This window comes from Scyliorhinus torazame, chromosome 1 (assembly GCF_047496885.1).
Source record: "Scyliorhinus torazame isolate Kashiwa2021f chromosome 1, sScyTor2.1, whole genome shotgun sequence".
Taxonomy (NCBI): domain Eukaryota; kingdom Metazoa; phylum Chordata; class Chondrichthyes; order Carcharhiniformes; family Scyliorhinidae; genus Scyliorhinus; species Scyliorhinus torazame.
The window spans coordinates 246,025,483-246,047,193 of NC_092707.1; the positions used below are offsets into that span (position 1 = coordinate 246,025,483).

The 21,711-nt window shown below is 49.5% G+C and overlaps 1 protein-coding gene across 3 annotated transcripts in view; it reads left to right on the forward strand.

Annotated features, from left to right (window-relative positions):
* Positions 1–21,711, forward strand: part of tmem178a (transmembrane protein 178a) — a 67,473-nt gene that overhangs the window by 41,201 nt on the left and 4,561 nt on the right. Inside the window, exons 2-3 of one of the 3 annotated variants that reach the window (XM_072504240.1) lie at positions 471–584; positions 5,102–5,235. In XM_072504240.1, the coding sequence (XP_072360341.1) occupies positions 471–584; positions 5,102–5,235 (248 nt within the window). Of the gene's footprint in view, positions 1–470; positions 585–5,101; positions 5,240–21,711 lie in introns of all 3 variants that reach the window. The other 2 variants (XM_072504232.1, XM_072504246.1) reach the window with 2 other exon arrangements.

Here is a 21,711-nt window from a genome sequence, read left to right on the forward strand (position 1 = left end):
GTACTAATGATCATTATGGGTAGCACGATGGCATGGTAGTTAGCGCTGCTGCTTCACGACGCCAAGGACCCAAGTTCAATCCCTGCCCCGGGGTAACTGTCCGTATGGAGTTTGCACATTCTCCCCATGTCTGCGTGGGTCTCACCCCCAGAACCCAAAGATGTGCAGGTGAATTGGCCACGCTAAATTGCCCCTTAATTGGGAACAAAATAATTGGTTACTCTAAATTTATAACAAAAAAAAAGGGAAAAGAAAACCTAATGATCATTATTCTGATGCGAACGTATGTTATTTATATTACAGGTGTAATTTAACTTCTGTACCTGCATCATAAAACAGTCAATGTATAACTACTTTAATTGCAATGGTCAGCATTTAGGAATATTTACTGTGTTTATAGGATCACACAGATTTCCACTGATATTTAATTCTCAGTTGTCCAATGTTAATGAATCTCATTTCCCTCACAGGAATTGCACAGAGATGCACATCTGTCAAGTATCACTACTCCCAACCTATCCGTCTAAGAAATATCCCTTTCAATCTTACAAAAACCATTCAGCAGGATGAATGGCATCTGCTGCGTAAGTGTAAATCAGTATAAAACTGCTATACTAATGATCCTTTTGAGCTTTGCTTCCCATTTCTTGGATTTAGATTTATTGTCACGTGTATCGAGGTACAGTGAAAACAGTCCAGACAGATCATTCCATACATGAAAAACATAGGACATACGATAAATGCACAAAGGGCGTGATTCTCCGGCCTCGTTGCGCTCTCGCTCAAGCGGAACGAGGCTGGTGAATAGCGAGAGAGGCCAAAACGATATCCGCGGCAGGAGCCAAACAATTTGCGATGCAACTGGCCCGCTCCTGTTGGCGAAATCGGGATCTCGCCGTAGCGTGGCAAGAAATCAATTATCACCACTTAAGCCCCATTTCCACTGCCTCCCGTGATTCAGCGACCAGCCTCCCCAGCAAGTGGTCACGCTGGCACGATTAGAATTCCTTTTGAAAAATGTGAACCTGGTGGAAGGGCTTCTGTGGGAAGCCGAGGGGGTGAGTAGCCATCTTTACTCACAGGCAAAGAGCCTGGGGGTGCTGGGCTTGCCCGGTGCTCGGTGGGCCGCCATGGGAGTGGGTGGGGGAGGGGCGCCTGGAGAGATAAGCCAACGGTCCGGGGGTCAGCCCGTATTGCGGAAGAAAGTGACAGAGGCATCATGATTTTGCAAAAAGATGTTTAATCTGTTGTACAAACCCCACTCCCGATGGTGCCAGTGCCTTAAGTGATCCTCAACGTGCTTGCCTTCCTCGCTCTACCACTACGTCTTGGTGATTCCCCAGGATTCACATCAGAGGTGGTGGCAGCCAGCTGCTTACCTCGTTGCGTGGTCTTTGATGCCCCTGGCAAGCATCCTCTGGGGGCTCTGGGGCCGAGGACCCCAGGCACTTGCCGGCGGCACATGCACAGCCCTGCCGTCCTGTCCCGTGTGCTGACTGCAAGACGCAACCTCATCAGAGGGATGGAACCCGGAGGAGCTGGTGGCCACCATCGCTACTCCATGGGATGGGTCCGGCCAGGAACCCAGCGTCCCCTCCTCCAGGTCAGTGCCCTTAGGGCCCTGGGGTCCACCCTGGGATGGAGGGGCAGTTGGTTAGAGCCCTGGCTGTCCCTGCATCATCTGGCTCTGCCAGCCCTTGCGGTTGCCCATGGTCTGCACCATCGTGTCGACACCCTCGGCGATGCTCCTCAATGGCTGGGCCATGCTCGGCAGTGCCTCAGCCATGCCCACCAGCGACTGGAACAAGCTCCGCAGCACCTCAACCATTCCCATCTGAGAGTGGGACATGTCCCGCAGAACCTCATCAAGGTCGGCCTGGTGCTGGATGACATCCCCCAGCGAGTCAGACATTCTTCCGAGCCATGGCCATCACTGACTGCGCGATGCCTTGGACACCTTCACTCATGGTATTGATGTTGTGCATCACGCTCTCCACTGCACTTGCCACCCTGGCAGTGTTGGCCTCGGTGCAACTCATTGCTGAGCCATCTCTTGCGCCCCTAGCGTCTGGGACTCCTCCAAGTGACTATGGATCTGCTGGAGTGACGCTGACATCTCCCTCTGAAAGTCCAGGTTGGTCCCTATCGTCTCCAACAGCTCCGGGTACCTCTGTACCACAGGCTCAACATCAGGCCGGGACCCAGCTTGATCCTGGGATCCAGCAGACCTCCAACTGCTGTCTCGCCTGGAGGTTCCTGCCTCCACCTGATGTGCATCATCAGTGATGTGGTGCTCAACCGATTGTGCCCCAGAAGCCTGTCCACTAACATGCCCCACCGAGGTGCGTGTATCTGTGCTGGTGGGGGTGAGGATGACAGCTGTGCCACGACTACGGGTGCTCTGAGGTGTTCTCCTAGGAGGCAGGAGAGGGGGCCGCCCAGGATGTGCCGGCATCATCGGCTGGAGGACCTGTGGGAGAATGGACATGTGGCCAGTGGGAGGGATGGGTCAGTCAGTAAGTCACACTACTCACGTTTGACAGGTCCTCCGGGTGGGAGCCTCTGCACGTCTGCCAGCCTCCGCATGGCTGTCCGATCTGTCCTCGGCTACCCTAATCACGTCCACATATTCTGGGCGTGTCCAAGATTGAGGGGGTTCTGCCAGGGGTTCTCGGATGTGATGCCCGTGGCGCTGGGGGTGGAGGTTGTCACGAGTCCAGAGGTGGCAATATTTGGGGTGTCAGACGACCCGGGAGTCCAAGGGATGAGAGAGGTTAATGTTTTGGCCTTTTGCATCCCTGATGGTTTTGCGAGGATGGCAGGACTTGGAGCCGCCAAAAAAGGAGGTGTTGTTTAGTGACTTGGCGGAATTCCTGAGGCTGGAGAAGGTTAAGTTCGCCTTGAGGGGGTCGGCAGATGGGCTCACCCGGAGGTGGAAGCCATTTATTGATTTCTTTAGGGAGGTTTGAGAGGTCGGGAAGGGAGTTAAAATGGGGAAGACGGAATATGAGGAGGGGTTGGCGTCAGGGGAGCGGGGTGGGGGGGGGGGGGGGCTGTGGGTGTTGGTTGTTTATTGGGTTGTTTGGTTGTTCTTCTGTTTCTATTTGTATGTATAAAAATGCCTTGAATAAAAATCTATATTTTTTAATGAATAGGTGTCTGGCGTGGGAGTCCTTGTTGTTGAGATGCTCCAGGGATGTGTGTCGGGCCAGGGAGATAGCGCCTGCTGTGGACCGGTTGTGGTAGTATGCGAATTGCAGTGGATTTCCTTCCATGCAAATGTTTTGATCGCCCTTTTCCAGATGTGCTGGGCCTGCAACCCTAGTTGCTGTTAATGTGGCTCAGTGGTTGCCAGCAGGAAGTGACAAACACAGGGCAAATGGCAGGAACATCTCAGGTCAACTCCTGTTCCACTGCCAGATCGCCAATGTAGGTTCAATGGAAGTCCTGTTTCTGCGCTTAAAGAGATTTGGCACTGAAGTTTCAGCCACTGATTGGGAGAAGCCTTAAGGAAATTATTGGCTATAGTGTGGCGATCTTGTAAAATAAAGACTTCTTGCTGTACAGTTTTTTTCCATTTTGGGATGTCGCCATTTCTTTTTTCTTAATAAATTTAGAATACCTAATTTTTTTTTTCCAATTAAGGGCCAAATTAGCGTGGCCAATCCACCTACCAGGCACATCTTTGGGGGTGAGACCTACGTAGACACAGGGAGAATGTGCAAACTCCACACAGACAGTCACCTGGGGACGGGATCAAACCTGGGTCCTCAGCGCTGTGAGGCAGCAGTGCTAACCACTGCGCTACAGTGCCGCACTGGGATGCGGTTGTTTCTCACAAGGCTGAAGAAGGTGGTAATAAACTTTGTTCTTGGACCTCTACAGGCCTAGTGGTGAAAGTGCATCCACAGCACGTTTAGATATGGAGTTCTTTGATTGTAACCCAGTGACAATGAAGGAATGAGGATATATCTACCACAGTTGGTTTGGCCTGTGTCTTGGAGGAGATCTTGGAGGTGATGATTCCCATGCATTTGCTGCTTTTGTCCTTCTCAGTGGTGGAGGTTGTGGGTTTGGTAGGTGCTGCCAAAGAAGCTTTGATGAGTTGCGTCCAATGGGTACCACATATTGCAGTCACTATTTAAAACTCAATGGGTTAGCAATGACTCTGAAAACAATCTGACATAGGTCAGGTTTTTCGGTAGCGTTCTGCAAACAGTAGTAGGATGTTGGATCCCGTGCGTTGTAGCCCTGCCTATCTCTATATCCATTTAATTTTCCATGTCATATATGCTGAATGCCACAAGTGCCTGTCCAAATAAGGACAAACAGTATAAAATGAGCTGGAAATGGGGTTATCATTTCTCAGATCCCATTTTCTGTCATTACCAACTTATTTGCATTGGATGCTAACCATGTTTGTAGAAAGTAAGCACGTATTGTTGCTGGGCGCTAACATGAAGGCAGAAGATGACACACAGGCAAAGCCAGGGCTGTGCTAATGTGCTAATTATTTTGACACTCAGCTTTGGGTCCGAAAAAGATTTTTGTGTGAGACCAGTTTATGTTCTGGTTCAATTTTTGAACAGATCACTAGAAATTGCACTGGCAGCATTTTTACCTGCCCCTATAAGAACGATGTTTACAATCTAAAAAGCTCATTCCACATGGTCCATCTAAATTGGGAACTCACAGTCTAATGAATTACAAGGCAGAACCCCAAGTCCCATTTCTGTGATTCAGTATGCATTAGTGCTGTTGTGGTTTATAATTCTTTTTTTTCTTACTTTATCAGAGTTACAAAGCCAGAACTCAGAGTGTGGACAGGAGCAAACCCCGAAACCAATTCAAATTCAAATTAAATCCAATTCATGGTCCCCACATACCAGATCCAGGCATTACACCTGACCTCACGCTCACCTTCGCCAAAAGGCCAAGAAGCGATTACGGTTTATAATTCTAACCGCAATATGACTAACACTTTTATTTTACAATTTTATTTTTCAATAAAATTTTGTCGAAACAAATATCCTTTTAAGTTTTCGTGAGGAAATACTCATGAGGTTTTTTCTTTCTATTTTTTTCTACCCGACCAACTCAGATTTGAGGAGGATCACCGCTGGATTCCTGGGAATGGCAGCTGCTGTCCTGCTGTGTGGATGTATTGTGGCATCGATGAGCTTCTTCTGGGAAGAAAGCCTCACTCAACATGTGGCAGGTCTCCTATTCCTAATGGCAGGTCATTTTCCAGCATTTTACTTCAGCATTAATTTTGAATTACGAATTGTACTCCTAACCATATGTGTTATATAGGTATCTTTTGACAGGGAATGGGTTTAACAGTATATTGCCTCTCACATCACTATGGAGTGGATGATGACAGAGAAAAAGGAAGAATTTGCACTCAAAAAGCACCTTTGACATCCTCAGGAAGTCCCAAAGTGCTTTACAGCCAATTGAGTATTTATGAAATACAGTCACTGTTGTAATGTAGGAAACACAGCAACCAACTTGTACACAGCAAAGTCCCAAAAATAACAATGTGATGATGACCAGATAATGGGCGGCATTCTCTGAAAATGGGGCTATGTCCCCACGCTGGCGGGAAAACCGGCACCAACCACTCCGGCGACAACAGCCCCCGAAATTGAGGAATTCTCCAATTTCGCGGGGGCTAGGTTGATGCCGGAGTGGTTGACGTCGCTCCAGCCGGAGCCGAAGAGCCGTCGCAAGTTCGCTCATGCGCAGAACGGCTGGCGTATTTCCACGCATGCGTGGGGGTTCCCTTCTCCGCGGGCCCCCAGGCAATATGGCGGAGCCCTACAGGGAACCGGCGTGGAGGAAAGAAGGCCCCCCATGAAACCAGCCCGCCTGCAGATCGGTAGGCCCCAATCGCCGGCCAGGCCACCGTGGCGCCCCCCCCCACCCCAGGACCACCCCCGCACACATACCTGCCAGGTCCCGCCGTGTGTGAGGTGAGTAATTCACGCCGGCAGGACTGGCCAAAACTTTACTCCCACTCGGCACCATCGGGGCCCGGAGAATCGCCGGGGGGGCTGCTGTCAACGGCCCCCGACCAGCGTGGCGGGAATCCCGCCGGCCCCAGAAAAACGGCGCCGGAAAATAGGGCAGCCGGTGTTGGGGAGGTGGGGCGGGATTCGCGCCTCCCCCCGTGGATTCTCCGACCCGGCACAAGGTCGGAGACTCCCGGCCAATATGTCTCAGTGATGGTGGTTGAGGGTTAAATATTGGCCAGGAACCATGGAGAACTTCCTTTGTTCTTCCTCAAAATAGTGAGATAGGTTCTTCTACGTTCAGCTGAGAAGGTAGATTGGTTTTGTTTTATTTTTTCATTCATGGGTTATGGGTATCACTGGCTAGGTCAGCATTTATTGCCCATTCCCAATTACCGTTGAGAAGGTGGTGATGGTGAGCTGCCTTCTTGAACTGCTGTCGTCCAAATGGTGTCGGTACACCCACTGTGCTGTCAGGGAGGGACCTCCAGGATTTTGACTGGGCGACAGTGAAGGATCGGCGATATAGTTCCAAGTCAGGATAGTGAGTGCCTTGGAGGGGAAATTCCAGATGATGGCGTTCCCACATGTCTGCTACCCTTGTCCTAGATGGTAGAGGTCATAGGTTTGGAAGATACAAAGAGATATAGACAAGAAAAGTGAGCGAGCGAGTACCTGTTTTAGGGAAGTGTAAAGTTATTCACTTTGGTTGTAAGAATAGAAAGATAGAGCATTTTTAAAAAGGTGTGAAACCCACAAAGTGTTGATGTGCTTGTTCAAGGAATGCAGAAAGTTAGCATGCAGGTGCAGCAAGCAATTCGGAAGGCAAATGGTCTGTTGGCCTTTATTTCAAGGAAATTGGTGCACAGAGTAAGGAAGTCTTGCTGCAGTTGTGCAGGGTTTTGGTGGGACCACAACTGGAATATTGTGCGCAGTTTTGGTCTCCACATTTAAGAAAGGATACACTTGCATTGGAAGTTCACTGAACTGATCCCTTGGATGAAGGGGGTTGTCCTTTGATGAGAGACTGAGAAAATTGGTCTTATATTCTCTAGAGTTTAGAAAAATGGAACATACAAGATTCTGAAGGGGCTTGATAGAGTAAATGCTGAAAGATTGTTTCCACTGGTCGGAGAAGTCTAAAACACAAGGGCATAGTCTCAGGGTAAGAGACCAATCATTTAGAACTGCGCTGAGGAGAAATTACTTGACTCAAAGATTGTGAATCTTTTAAATTATTGACCTTAGAGGATTGTGGATGCTCCATCGCTGAATATATTTGAGGTGGGGATAGACAGATTTTTGGTCTCGAACAGAATTAAGAGATACGGAGAGTGGACAGAAAAATGGAGTTGAAGTCAAAGATCAACCATGATCATGCTGAATGGCAGAGCAGGCTGGATGGGCTGTATGGTGTCATGCTGCTTGTGTATTTTGTGTTCTTATGCTGTCGAAGGAACCTTGGTGAGTTCCTGCATTGCACTTTGTAGATGATACACACTGCTGCCTCTGTGCATCGGTGGTAGAGGGAGTGAATATTTAAGGTGGTGAATGGGGTGCCAAAGGTCGTGAATGCGGTGTCAATCAAATGGACTGCTTTGTCCTGGATCATGGTTTTTCATAAATTTAAAGTGCCCAATTCTTTTTTTCTCCAATTAAGGGGCAATTTTTTTTTAGCATGGCCAATCTACCTTCCCTGCATCTTTGAGTTGTGGGGATGAGACCCGTGCAGACACGAGGAGAATGTACAAACCCCATGCGGATAGTGACCCAGTGCCGAGATCGAACCTGGCTCCTCGGCATTGTGAGACAGCAGTGCTAACCACTGCGTCACATGCCACCCGTGTCAAGCTTCTTGAGTGTTGTTGGAGCTGCACTCACCCAGGCCAGTGGAGAGTTTTCCATCACACTCCTGAATTGTGCCTTGTAGATGGCGGACAGGCTTTGGGGAGTCAGAATTCTTAGCCCCTGACCTGCTCTTGCAATAGTTATAGGGCTAGTCCAGTTCAATTTCTGGTCAATGGTAAGTAAACTCCAGGATGTTAATTGCGGTGTTTCAGTGATGATAATGCCATTGAATATCAAGGAGAAATGGACAAATTCTCTCTTGTTGGAGATGGTCATTGCTTGGCACTTGTGTGGCACAAATGTTTCTTGCTACTTATCAGCTCAAACCTGAATACTGACCAGGTTCCACTTGATAACCCGGTCGACAACATTTTCTATCACTTTGCTGATGTTAAGACCATAAGACCTAGGAGCGGAAGTAAGGCCATTCGGCCCATCGAGTCCACTCCACCATTCAATCATGGCTGATTTCAACTCCATTTACCCGCTCTCTCTCCATATCCCTTAATTCCTCGAGAAATCAAGAATTTATCAACTTCTGTCTTAAAGACACTCAACGTCCCGGCCTCCACCACCCTCTGTGGCAATGAATTCCACAGACCCACCACTCTCTGGCTGAAGAAATTTCTCCTCATCTCTGTTCTAAAGTGACTCCCTTTTATTCTAAGGCTGTGCCCCCGGGTCCTAGTCTCCCCTGCTAATGGAAACAACTTCCCTACGTCCACCCTATCTAAGCCATTCATTATCTTGTAAGTTTCTATTAGATCTCCCCTCAACCTCCTAAACTCCAATGAATATAATCCCAGGATCCTCAGACATTCATCGTATGTTAGGCCTACCATTCCTGGGATCATCCGTGAGAATCTCCGCTGGACCCGCTCCAGTGCCAGTATGTCCTTCCTGAGGTGTGGGGCCCAAAATTGCTCGCAGTATTCTAAATGGGGCCTAACTAATGCTTTATAAAGCTTCAGAAGTACATCCCTGCTTTTATATTCCAAGCCTCTTGAGATAAATGACAACATTGCATTTGCTTTCTTAATTACGGACTCAACCTGCAAGTTTACCTTTAGAGAATCCTGGACTAGGACTCCCAAGTCCCTTTGCACTTCAGCATTATGAATTTTGTCACTGTTTAGAAAATAGTCCATGCCTCTATTCTTTTTTCCAAAGTGCAAGACCTCGCACTTGCCCACGTTGAATTTCATAAGCCATTTCTTGGACCACTCTCCTAAACTGTCTAAATCTTTCTGCAGCCTCCCCACCTCCTCCATACTACCTGCCCCTCCACCTATGTTTGTATCATCGGCAAACTTAGCCAGAATGCCCCCAGTCCCGTCATCTAGATCGTTAATATATAAAGAGAACAGCTGTGGCCCCAACACTGAACCCTGCGGGACACCACTCGTCACCAGTTGCCATTCCGAAAAAGAAGCTTTTATCCCAACTCTCTGCCTTCTGCCTGACAGCCAATCGTCAATCCACGTTAGTACCTTGCCTCGAATACCATGGGCCCTTATTTTACTCAGCAGTCTCCCGTGAGGCACCTTATCAAAGGCCTTTTGGAAGTCAAGATAGATAACATCCATTGGCTCTCCTTGGTCTAACCTATTTGTTATCTCTTCAAAGAACTCTAACAGGTTTGTCAGGCACGACCTCCCCTTACTAAATCCATGCTGACTTGTCCTAATCCGACCCTGCACTTCCAAGAATTTAGAAATCTCATCCTTAACAATGGATTCTTGACTTCCGGTTGCGGCGATGACCAGCTAAGCCGCATGTTTCGGCACCTCCTGTTTCAACGGACTTTTGCGCTCTTATCGGGAGCCCCAACGGAAATATTTTGCGGCCAAACCCAGTGTGAGGTGACAAAGGAAGGAGTCCCCCCGGGTGTGGATGGAAAGGAGCGACAGTAGTGGCCAGATTGTGGAGGATCCTTTGGAGCAGCGGCAGAGAAGAGAAGGGAGAAGCAAGATGGCGGCCGAGGGAGCCCAGATGGTATGGGGCCCGGAACAGCAGGAGTTCCTCCGACGATGTGTGGAGGAGCTCAAGAAAGAGGTGCTGGCGCCGATGTTACTGGCAATCGAGGGACTAAAGGAAACACAGAATGTCCAGGCGATGGAACTCCGTGGAGTGAAGGCAAAGGCAGCCGAGAACGAAGACGAGATACAGGGCCTGGTGGTGAAAACGGAGACGCACGAAGCACTACACAAGAGGTGCATAGAAAGGCTGGAAGCCCTGGAGAACAGCTCGAGGAGGAACAATCTACGGATTTTAGGTCTCCCCGAAGGAACAGAGGGAGCTGATGCTGGGGCGTATGTGAGTACGATGCTCCATACTCTAATGGGAGCTGAGGCCCCAACGGGCCCCCTGGAAGTGGAGGGAGCATACCGGGTCCTCGTGAGAAGACCAAAGGCAGGGGAAACACCAAGAGCAATAGTGGTGAAGTTCCATCGCTACAGGGACAGGGAGATGGTCCTGAGCTGGGCTAAGAAGACACGGAGTAGCAAGTGGGAGAACGCGGTGATACGCGTGTATCAAGACTAGAGTGCGGAGGTGGCGAGAAGGAGGGCGAGTTTCAACCGGGCCAAGGCGGTGCTCCATAGGAAGAAAGTCAAATTTGGGATGCTGCAGCCGGCGAGATTGTGGGTCAAGCATCAGGGCAAACACCACTACTTTGAGACGGCGGAGGAGGCATGGACATTTATTCAGGAAGAGAAATTGGACTAGACTTGAGAAATTGCCCGGAGATGGGTAGCGAGGTGGTGGCACAGAAATGTAAAGTGGGGAGAGGGGAGGGCTAATGTATAATAATGTTGGACGGGGAATTTTTCTCCCCCCGATGTGGGGGACATGAAGAAATGTGGGTGCCGGTGGAAATGGGGACAGGGAAGGGGAATGAGGGAACTGCGCCATTAGGGGCGGGGCCGAGAGGAAGGCGCGGGTATTTTCCCGCGCTATGGAAACTATGGCGGGAAAAAGGGCGCAGGAAGGAAGGGAGCCTCACACGCAGGGAGGTCAAAGGATGAACGGGGGAAGCCGAGGTCAGCCAGAGTTAGCTGACTTCCGGAAGCAATGTGGGGGGAGTAATCAAGCTAGAGGGGGATCTAGGGGGGTGGGGAGGGAGGGGGGGGATTAACTGGGTTGCTGCTGTTGAGAGTAAGGGGGAGCTGATACGAGACGAGGTGGTCGGGACGGGAGGGCGCCGTCTGGGGGACAGACGGGTGCGTGAGACCTGGGTGAGGAGATGGTTTAAAAAAGGGGATGGCTAGTCGACGAGGGGGGTGGGTAAATGGCCCCCCAACCCGGCTGGTCACGTGAATATGAGAGGTTTAAATGGGCCGATTAAGAGGGTAAGGGTGTTTGCGCACTTAAAGAGACTGAAGGCGGACGTAGTTATGCTCCAGGAGACGCACCTGAAGTTGGCGGATCAGGTTAGACTAAGGAAAGGATGGGCGGGACAGGTATTCCACTCAGGGTTGGACGCGGAAAACAGAGGGGTGGCAATATTGGTGGGGAAACGTGTATCGTTCGAGGCTAAGACCATAGTGGTGGATAGTGGGGACAGGTATGTGATGGTGAGTGGCAGATTGCAGGGTGAGGCGGTTGTGCTGGTGAATGTATATGCCCCGAACTGGGATGACGCGGGATTCATGAAGCGAATGCTGGGACGTATCCCGGACCTGGAGGTGGGAAACTTGTTAATTGGGGGGGGGGGGGGGGGGACTTTAACACAGTACTTGACCCAGGGCTGGACCGGTCCAGATCCAGGACTGTAAGAAGGCCGGCAACGGCCAAGGTGCTTCAGGGGTTCATGGAGCAAATGGGGGGAGTAGATCCGTGGAGATTCACCAGACCGATGGGTAAAGAGTTTTCCTTTCTCTCCCACGTCCACAAGGTATATTCCCGGATAGACTTTTTTGTTTTGGGAAGGGCACTGATCCCGAAAGTGGCAGGAACGGAGTACTCGGCCATAGCCGTTTCAGATCACGCCCCGCATTGGGTAGAGCTGGAACTAGGAGAGGAAAGGGACCAGCGCCCACTCTGGCGATTAGACATGGGACTACTGGCGGACGAGGGGGAATGCGGAAGGGTGAGGGGATGTATCGAAAGATACCTGGAGGTCAATGACGATGGGGAGGTCCAGGTGGGAGTAGTATGGGAAGCGTTGAAGGTGGTGGTTAGAGGAGAGCTGATCTCCATCAGAGCCCACAAGGGGAAACAAGAGGGTAAAGAAAGAGAGAGATTAGTATGGGAAATTTTGAGGGTGGATAGGAAGTATGCGGAGACCCCAGACGAAGGGCTATATAGGGAAAGACGAAGGTTACAGACGGAGTTTGACCTGCTGACCACGGGAAAGGCAGAGACACAGTGGAGGAAGGCACAGGGGATATAATATGAATATGGGGAAAAGGCGAGCCGGCTGCTGGCCCAACAACTTCGGAAGAGGGGGGCGGCGAGAGAGATTGGTGGAGTTAGGGACGAAACGGGAAAGATGGAGCAGAGAGCAGGGAAAGTGAACGAGGTGTTCAAGACATTCTATGAGAGGCTGTACAAGTCCCAACCCCCGGAGGGGAAAGAGGGAATGAGACACTTTTTGGACCATCTAGAGTTCCCGAGGGTGGAGGGGCAGGAGGTGGCAGGTCTGGGGGCGCAGATTGAGGTGGATGAGGTGATCAAAGGAATTTGGAGCATTCAAGCAGGGAAGGCCCCGGGACCAGATGGGTTCCCGGTGGAATTTTATAGGAAATATATGGACCTGTTGGCCCCACTTTTGGCGAGAACCTTTAATGAGGCTAAGGAAAGGGGGACATTACCCCCGACAATGTCGGAGGCGACGATATCGCTAATCCTGAAACGGGACAAAGACCCGCTGCAGTGCGGGTCATACAGGCCCATCTCCCTCCTAAACGTAGACGCCAAACTGCTGGCCAAAGTGATGGCGACAAGGATAGAGGATTGTGTCCCAGGGGTGGTACATGACGACCAGACAGGGTTTGTTAAGGGGAGACAATTGAATGCCAATGTACGAAGGTTGCTGGGGGTGATGATGATGCCCCGACCGGAGGGGGAGGCAGAGATAGTGGTGGCGATGGATGCAGAGAAGGCATTTGATAGGGTGGAGTGGGACTATTTGTGGGAGGTGCTGAAGAGATTTGGGTTCAGGGAGGGGTTCATCAGATGGGTTAGACTCTTGTACGCGGCCCCGGTGGCAAGCGTCGTTACAAACAGGCAAAGATCGGGATACTTTCGATTACATAGGGGTACAAGACAAGGGTGCCCCCTGTCCCCGTTACTGTTCGCGTTGGCAATTGAACCATTGGCCATAGCGCTGAGGGACTCTAAGAAGTGGAGGGGGTGCTTAGAGGGGTAGAGGAACATCGAGTGTCACTATATGCAGACGATTTACTGCTATATGTGGCGGACCCGGTAGAGGGGATGCCAGAGGTAATGCAGATACTCAGGGAGTTTGGAGAGTTCTCGGGATACAAATTAAACATGGGAAAGAGCGAACTTTTTGTGATGCACCCCGGGGAACAGGGCAGGGGGATAGATGCTCTGCCGCTGAGGAGAGTAGCAAGGAATTTTCGATACCTGGGGATTCAGGTGGCCAGGAACTGGGGAACCCTACATAAACTTAACCTGACGCGATTGGTAGAGCAGACGGTGGAGGACTTCAAGAGGTGGGATATGGTGCCCCTGTCATTGGTGGGCAGAGTACAGGCGGTTAAAATGGTGGTTCTCCCGAGGTTTCTTTTCGTGTTTCAGTGCCTCCCCATCCTGATTACAAAGGCCTTTTTCAAAAAAATAGACAGGAGCATTGTGAGATTTGTGTGGGCGGGAAAGACCCCGAGGGTAAAGAGGGGGTTCCTGCAGCGCAGTAGGGACGGATGGGGATTGGCAGTGCCGAGTCTGAGTGACTACTATTGGGCCGCCAATGTGTCGATGGTCTGTAAGTGGATGAGGGAAGAAGAAGGTGCGGCGTGGAAAAGGTTGGAGACGGCGTCCTGTAAGGGAACGAGCCTAAAAGCGCTGGCGACCGCGCCACTACCGTTCTCCCCGAAAAGGTACACCACAAACCCAGTGGTGGTGGAGACCTTGAAGATCTGGGGGCAGTGGAGACGACATAGGGGAGTGACGAGTGCCTCGGTGTGGTCCCCGATAAGGAACAACCACAGGTTCGTCCCGGGGAGGATAGATGGGGGATTTCAATGTTGGCAGCGAGTGGGAATTAGGAAGCTGAAGGACCTGTTTGTGGACGGGACGTTTGCGAGTTTGGGAGCATTGGAAGAAAAATATAAGTTGCCACCAGGGAATGCTTTCCGATACATGCAAGTGAGGGCATTTACGAGGCAACAGGTGAGGGAATTTCCGCGGCTCCCGACGCAAGGGGTCCAGGATAGAGTGATTTCGGGGGCATGGGTTGGAGAAGGTAAAGTGTCCGAAATATCCAGGGAGATGCGAGACGAGGGGGAGGCGATGGTAGAGGAGCTGAAGGGAAAATGGGAAGAGGAGCTGGGGGAAGAGATTAAGGAGGGGCTGTGGGCAGATGCCCTAAGTAGGGTAAATTCCTCGTCCCCATGTGCCAGGCTTAGCCTGATTCAATTTAAGGTTCTACACAGAGCGCATATGACGGGAGCAAAACTGAGCAGGTTTTTTGGGGTGGAGGACAGGTGTGGGAGGTGCTCGGGAAGCTCGGCGAACCACACTCACATGTTCTGGTCGTGTCCGGCACTACATGAGTTCTGGGAGGGTGTGGCAAGAGTGATCTCAAAGGTGGTGGGGGTCCGGGTCAAACCAAGCTGGGGGTTGGCTATATTTGGGGTTGCAAAAGAGCTGGGAGTGCAGGAGGCGAAAGAGGCCGACGTCTTGGCCTTTGCGTCCCTAGTAGCCCGGCGAAGGATTCTACTTATGTGGAAAGAAGCGAAGCCCCCGGGCGTGGAGGCCTGGATAAACAACATGGCAGGGTTCATAAGACTGGAACGAATAAAATATGCGTTAAGAGGATCGGCTCAGGGGTTCACCAGGCGGTGGCAACCGTTCCTTGACTATCTCGCGGAACGATAATGGAAAAACAGAAAAGACAGCAGCAGCAACCCGGGGGGGGGGGAGGATTATTCCGTGTTATTGTTTTTTTTTCTTAGTTAGTTTTATATTTGCTTTTTGTTTATTTCTTTTTCCATCTGTTGTTAGTTTAATATATTATTTAAATAACGTTTAATGTATATTCCTTTATTAAGTTGTAAAAACGGAAAATCTTTGTTTGAAAAACTTCAATAAAATATATATTTTTAAAAAACAATGGATTCTTGAATCTTGCCAACAACCGAGGTTAGGCTAATTGGCCTATAATTTTCCATCTTTTTCCTTGTTCCCTTCTTGAACAGGGGGGTTACAACAGCGATTTTCCAATCCTCTGGGACTTTCCCTGACTCCAGTGACTTTTGAAAGATCATAACTAACGCCTCCACTATTTCTTTAGCTATCTCCTTTAGAACTCTAGGATGTAGCCCATCTGGGCCCGGAGATTTATCAATTTTTAGACCTCTTAGTTTCTCTAGCACTTTCTCCTTTGTGATGGCTACCATAGTCAACTCTGCCCCCTGACTCTCCTGAATTGTTGGGATATTACTCATGTCTTCGACTGTGAAGACCAGCGCAAAGTACTTATTTAGTTCCTCAGCTATTTCCTTGTCTCCCATCACTAGATTACCAGAGTCATTTTGGAGCGGCCCAATGTCTACTTTTGCCTCCCGTTTGTTTTCAATGTATTTAAAGAAACTTTTACTATCATTCCTAATGTTACTGGCTAGCCTACCTTCATATTTGATCCTCTCTTTCCTTATTTCTCTCTTTGTTATCCTCTGTTTGTTTTTGTAGCCTTCCCAATCTTCTGACTTCCCACTACTCTTTGCCACATTATAGGCTTTCTCTTTTGCTTTGATGCATTCCCTAACTTCCTTTGTCAGCCATGGCTGCCTAATCCCCCCTCTGATAACCTTTCTTTTCTTTGGGATGAACCTCTGTACTGTGTCCTCAATTACTCCCAGAAACTCCTGCCATTGCTGTTCTACTGTCTTTCCCACTAGGCTCTGCTCCCAGTCGATTTTCGTCAGTTCCTCCCTCCTGCCCCTGTAGTTACCTTTATTTAACTGTAACACCTTTACATCTGATTCTACCTTCTTTCTTTCAAATTGGAGATTGAATTCTACCATATTATGATCACTGCCTCCTAAGTGTTCCCTTACTTTAAGATCTTTCATCAAGTCTGGCTCATTACATAACACTAAGTCCAGAATGGCCTGTTCCCTCATGGGCTCCATCACAAGCTGTTCCAAAAAGCCCTCCTGTAAACATTCAATGAATTCCCTTTCCTTGGGTCCACTGGCAGCATTATTTACCCAGTCCACCTGCATATTCCCGTACCAGCCTCCCCGAACAGGCGCCGGAATGTGGCGACTAGGGGCTTTTCACAGTAACTTCATTTGAAGCCTACTTGTGACAATAAGCGATTTTCATTCATTTTCATTTCATTTATTGAAGTACCCCATGATCACTGTGACCTTGCCTTTCTAAAATGCACTTACTATTTTGTGGTGCATTTTGTGCCCCTGGTCCTGACCACTGTTAGGAGGCCTGTACATAACTCCCATTATGGTTTTTTTGCCTTTGTGGTTCCTCAACTCTACCCACACAGACTCCACATCATCTGACCCTATGTCGTTTAGTGCTATTGATTTAATTTCATTCCTAATTAACAAGGCAACCCCGCCCCCTCTGCCCACCTCTCTGTCTTTTCGATAGGTTGTGAATCCCTGGATGTTTAAATGCCAGTCCTGAACCCCCTGCAACCACGTCTCTGTGATGCCTACCACATCATACCTGCCAGTCACAATCTGGGCCACAAGCTCATCTACCTTGTTCCATACACTGCACGCATTTAAATATAGCACCTTTAATTCTCTATTGACCGTCCCTTTTTGTTTTCTTAGTGTGGTGAACCTTGGTTTACTGAGCCTTTCCATACACTGTGTCATATTTTGTGGGATGGGGGACTAGCTCAACCTCTCCTAAGTTCTGTCTTTTCGTGCTTTTTTGTATTCCTAAGCAGCTACGCTTCCCACTGATTACGTCACCTCTTGATTCCCTGACTTTCCCTTCCCCCCAATCTCTAGTTTAAAGTCCTATTGACCACCCTATTTACTCTTTTCGCCAGAACACTGGTCCCAGCTCGTTCAGGTGGGGACCATCCCAACGGTATAAGTCCCCCCTGTCCCAAAACTGATGCCAGTGTCCCATGAAAAGGAACCCCTCTTTCCCACACCACTCTTTCAGCCACGTTTTAACTTCCCTTATTCTTGCCTCCCTATGCCAATTTGCACGTGGCTCGGGCAGTAATCCGGAGATTATGACCCTTGAGGACCTGTTTTTTAATTTGAATCCTAGCTCTTTATAATCTCTAAACAGGTCCTCTTTTCTAGACTTGCCTATGTTGTTGGTACTGACATGGACCACAACAACTGGATCCTCCCCCTCCCTCTCCAGTATCCTTTCAAGCCGGTCAGAGAGATGTTCCGCACCCTAGCACCGGGCAGGCAACGTACCATGCTCTTTATCCTGCTCACAAAGGATACTATCTATCCCCCTGATAATAGAATCTCCTACAACTACAACTTGCCTATTTACTCCCTCCCCTTGAATGGCCTGCTGAACCATGGTGCCTTGGTCAGCTGACTCATCCTTCCTGCAGCCCTGTTCACCATCCACACAGGGAGCAAGTACCTCATACCTATTGGACAGGGTCAAGGGCTGAGGCTCCTGAGTTCCTGACTGCTGGTTCCCTTTACCTGCCTGACTTGCAGTCACACCCTGCTGTCCCTGGCCACTGGCAGGATTTAAACTACCTACCCTGACAGGTGTGACTACCTCCTGAAACACAGTGTCCAGGTAAGTCTCCCCCTCCCGGATGTGCCTCAGTGTTTGAAGCTCAGACTCCAGCTCATCACCTCTGAGCCGGAGCTCTTCGAGCAGCCAACACTTACTGCAGATGTGGTCGCTGCAGCTCGCAATGGGATCTGCCAGCTCCCACATCAAGCAGCTCAAGCACATCACCTGACCAGCCATCTCTAATTAATTAGTTAGTTTAATTTAAGTTTACGAGTTTAGCTGTGTTTTTTTTTAAATTTGGGGCAGATTTGCTATCAACCAATCAGATCACAGCTTCCCTCTGACGTCACTTTTGGGGGAATAAACTGGAAAACAGGAAGTTACCGTTAGGTTTTTATACTCACAGAGACTGCTGCTCCTCCTCCGAACGGCTCCCAAAATTAGGCCCGGAGAAAGAGAGAGAACAAAACAGTCGGGAAAAAGCACCTTCTCCCACTCTTCACCGAATTACCTCACTGCACCAAATTACAAAATTCTCACTCTGTCTGTGTCTCACTCACTCAGGCTGTGTCTCCTTGACCAACGCAATGCTTACTGAGTGCGCTTTCTGTCTGTCTTTTATACAGACTTTAGGATGACTCACACTAAAACTTCAAAGAGAAGAATACAATGTGTACCTTTGTGCCCCTTAACAGGCCTCAGGTGAGAGTAGACTGATGATACGGTTATTGGCCAGGTTGGATTTGTCCTGCTTTTTGTATACAGGACATACCTGGGCCATTTTCCACATTGTCAGGTTGATGCCAGTGTTGTAGCTGTACTGGAACAGCTTGGCTAGGGATGCGGCTAGTTCTGTAGCACAAGTCTTCAATACTATTGCTGGTATGTTGTCAGGACCCTTTGCCTTTCCAGAGTCAGTCTAGATTTTGCATGCAAGTCCATGGAATAGAACACCACGTGTGTATCTATTTTTAAAAAAGTTCGAGGGCCCAATGATTTTTTTTTCCAATTAAGGGGCAATTTAGCATGGCCAATCCATCTACGCTGCACATCTTTGGCTTGTGGGGTGAAACCCACGCAGACACGGGGAGAATGTACAAATTCCACACAGACAGTGACCTGGGGCTCAGCTCGAACCCGGGTCCTTGGCGCTGTGAAGCAGCAGTGCTAACCACTGTGCCACCAAGCCACACTTTTTTTTCTTGTTTAACACTCCATAACAGGGCAAGATTCAGCTGCAGCCTGTACGTCCTAAAATCCTCTCACAGGAAGGAGCCATTCTACAGCGTGTTTCTTGGAGAAGCATTTCACTCCCCTTGAAATTTCAATAGGCTCTGTGATTTCACTGTTGCAGTATGCCTTCATTTATCCATTTGTACTTCGTTGTTTACAATGAATTTCACACCCCATTGACCATTATTAGCCTCTTGATTGACATCTAAAACCTATCCCAAAGGAAGGATTAGCTTTGTTTTTATTGCACTTCACTATCCATTAACTCTGAAGTGCTTCCTCTTTTAAGCAGGTGCCCTGCCTGGCTGCATTTTTTCTATAGTGTTTTTTTTCTACCCTGAAGTGTTTCCTAGAAAGAGCAGGTGCTCTGTCCAAACAGCACTATTTTTAGACTGGATATTTTTCAACCTCTGATGCCCGAACAGCATGCCTGCACTTTTCCACTGTAGAAGCAGCTGGTAACACTCAGACATTAAAGTGCAAGGGTTCCTCAGTGAGGATCTCTTTGCAGCCACTGTTGAATTCATTGGATAGATGTGATGACCATGCCGGGGGGCTCAGAAGCTTTGATTCGTGTCACTTGACCAGGACTCAAAATGCTACTTTTTAAAAGTTACTTTTTGTTTTTGATTTATAAAGTTCTTGCTGGCCTATTTTTGTCAGGGGCATGCCTGGGTGGTGCCAACCTGTCAGTGCCAGGTTAGCACTACTATGGTGCCAGGGGCAGTGGTTGTTTGGCACTGAAAAGGGACAGGGCCTGAAGGGGGGTATTGAGGGGAGCCTTAGGGGCAGGGGGGAGCTTTTAGCGACCCCAAAGTAGAGTGTTGATCACTTGAGGAGGGTGCGTCTTTGCTGGTGAGATGGTGTGGGGATGGGTGCTGTCGTGTTATTCTGAGATTGGGGCACCCTTTAAAAATGCTGCCCTGATCTCTGAGGACCCGGCCTTGCCAGCGTCTTCACATACACATTTTTGGCACAAATCATCCTTGGCTCCAAAAAAAATGATTAAATGTGAGAAGATCGCAATGGGGATCGCGGCAGAACAGCCATGTGATTCGCATTGATTTTCTCATCTGAAACTTGACGGAAATGTGGTAGCAAGCGGGAATTGCCACGAGCTAACCATTGCGCCACTATGCCGCCACTTCAAGCAGTTCTGCAGCCAAAAGCAGGGAGCACAGAGCACACACAACCTGCAGTCATCTGGGAGCTTTGGTGCCCCCCCACAATCGAGGCTATTACCCCACCCCGCTTTCTGGCGGGATGGTTAGATCATGGGAGGCCATTAAATAGGGGGTCATTCCCATTAATGGCATAGAGATGAGAGCGGCACGGTGGTGCAGTGGTTAGCACTGTTGCCTCACGGCGCTGAGCACCCGGGGCCAAATCCGGCCCGGGGTCACTGTGTGTGTGGAGTTTGCACATTCTCCCCGTGTCTGCATGGGTCTGACCCCCATAACCCAAAGATATGCAGGGTAGGTGGATTGGCCACTCTTAATTGCCCCTTAATTGGAAAAAAATAATTGGGTACTCTCAGTTTATTTTTTTAAATGGTCAGGAGATTGGCTTTAATTGGTGATTATCGGTTTCTCGCCACACCACAGTGGGATTCGGTTCTCAGCAACAGGAATCGGCTCCTGAAAGGGATTGCTCTGTGAAATTGAATGGATACTTAGCGTTTCAAAGGATTTTAGGGGATGCGAATCCTTTTCAAACGTTGTGGGCTTTCGAGGAAGTCTCTGACACTTCAAAAAGCAGCAGTTTTAAAAGCATACGTGTGCCTCGGGCTTCCAGCCTGTTAATTGCATGATGATGCATGTAGATCCGCAATTTACATTTTCCTGCCAATGCGGGGTTTTTCTCTATCTACCCTATCTATCCCCTTTATATGCTGAAAACATCAATCAATTTCCTCCTTACCCTTTGAAGGAATACAACCCTAGTTTGTGAACTCTCTCTTTGTAATTTAATCCTTACCATTCTGGTAAATTTACACGGCACACACTTCAGGGCCAATATATCCTTCCTATGGTGTGGTGCCCAGAACTGAATGCAGTGCAAAGTCAGTGGTCTAATTAGGACTTTGTATGGCTGTAACATTATTTCTACCCAAGGACTTCATAAAGCTGTAACGTTATTTCTACCTAATTGTCTTCTAGCCCTCGAGATAGAAATGTCAACGTTCTATTAACCTTTTTGATTCTTTTCTGTACCTGCCTGTGACATTTTAACAATCTAAATACAATGGACTCCTAAATCTCTTTGGAGCTCTGCTGTTTCCAGATTTTCATCATTTGGAAAGTGATCTGGGGCGAGATTCTCCGACCACCCGCCGGGTCGGAGCATCGCCGGGGGCTGGTGTGAATCCCGCCCCCGTCGATTCTCTGGCACCAGAGATTCGGCGGGGGCGGGAATCACGCCGCGCCGGTTGGCGGGCCCCTCCCCGCGATTCTCCGGCCCGGATGGGCCGATGTCCCGCTGCTAGAATGCCTGTCCCGCCGGTGTGGATTGAACCACCTACCTTACCGGCGGGTCAAGGCAGCGCGGGCGGGCTCTGGGGTCCAGGGGGGGGCGCGGGGCGATCTGGCCCCGGGTGGTGCCCCCACGGTGGCCTGGCCCGCGATCGGGGCCCACCGATCCGCGGGCGGGCCTGTGCCGTGGGGGCACTCTTTTCCTTCCGCCTTCGCCATGGTCTCCCCCATGGCGGAGGCGGAAGAGACTCCCTCCACAG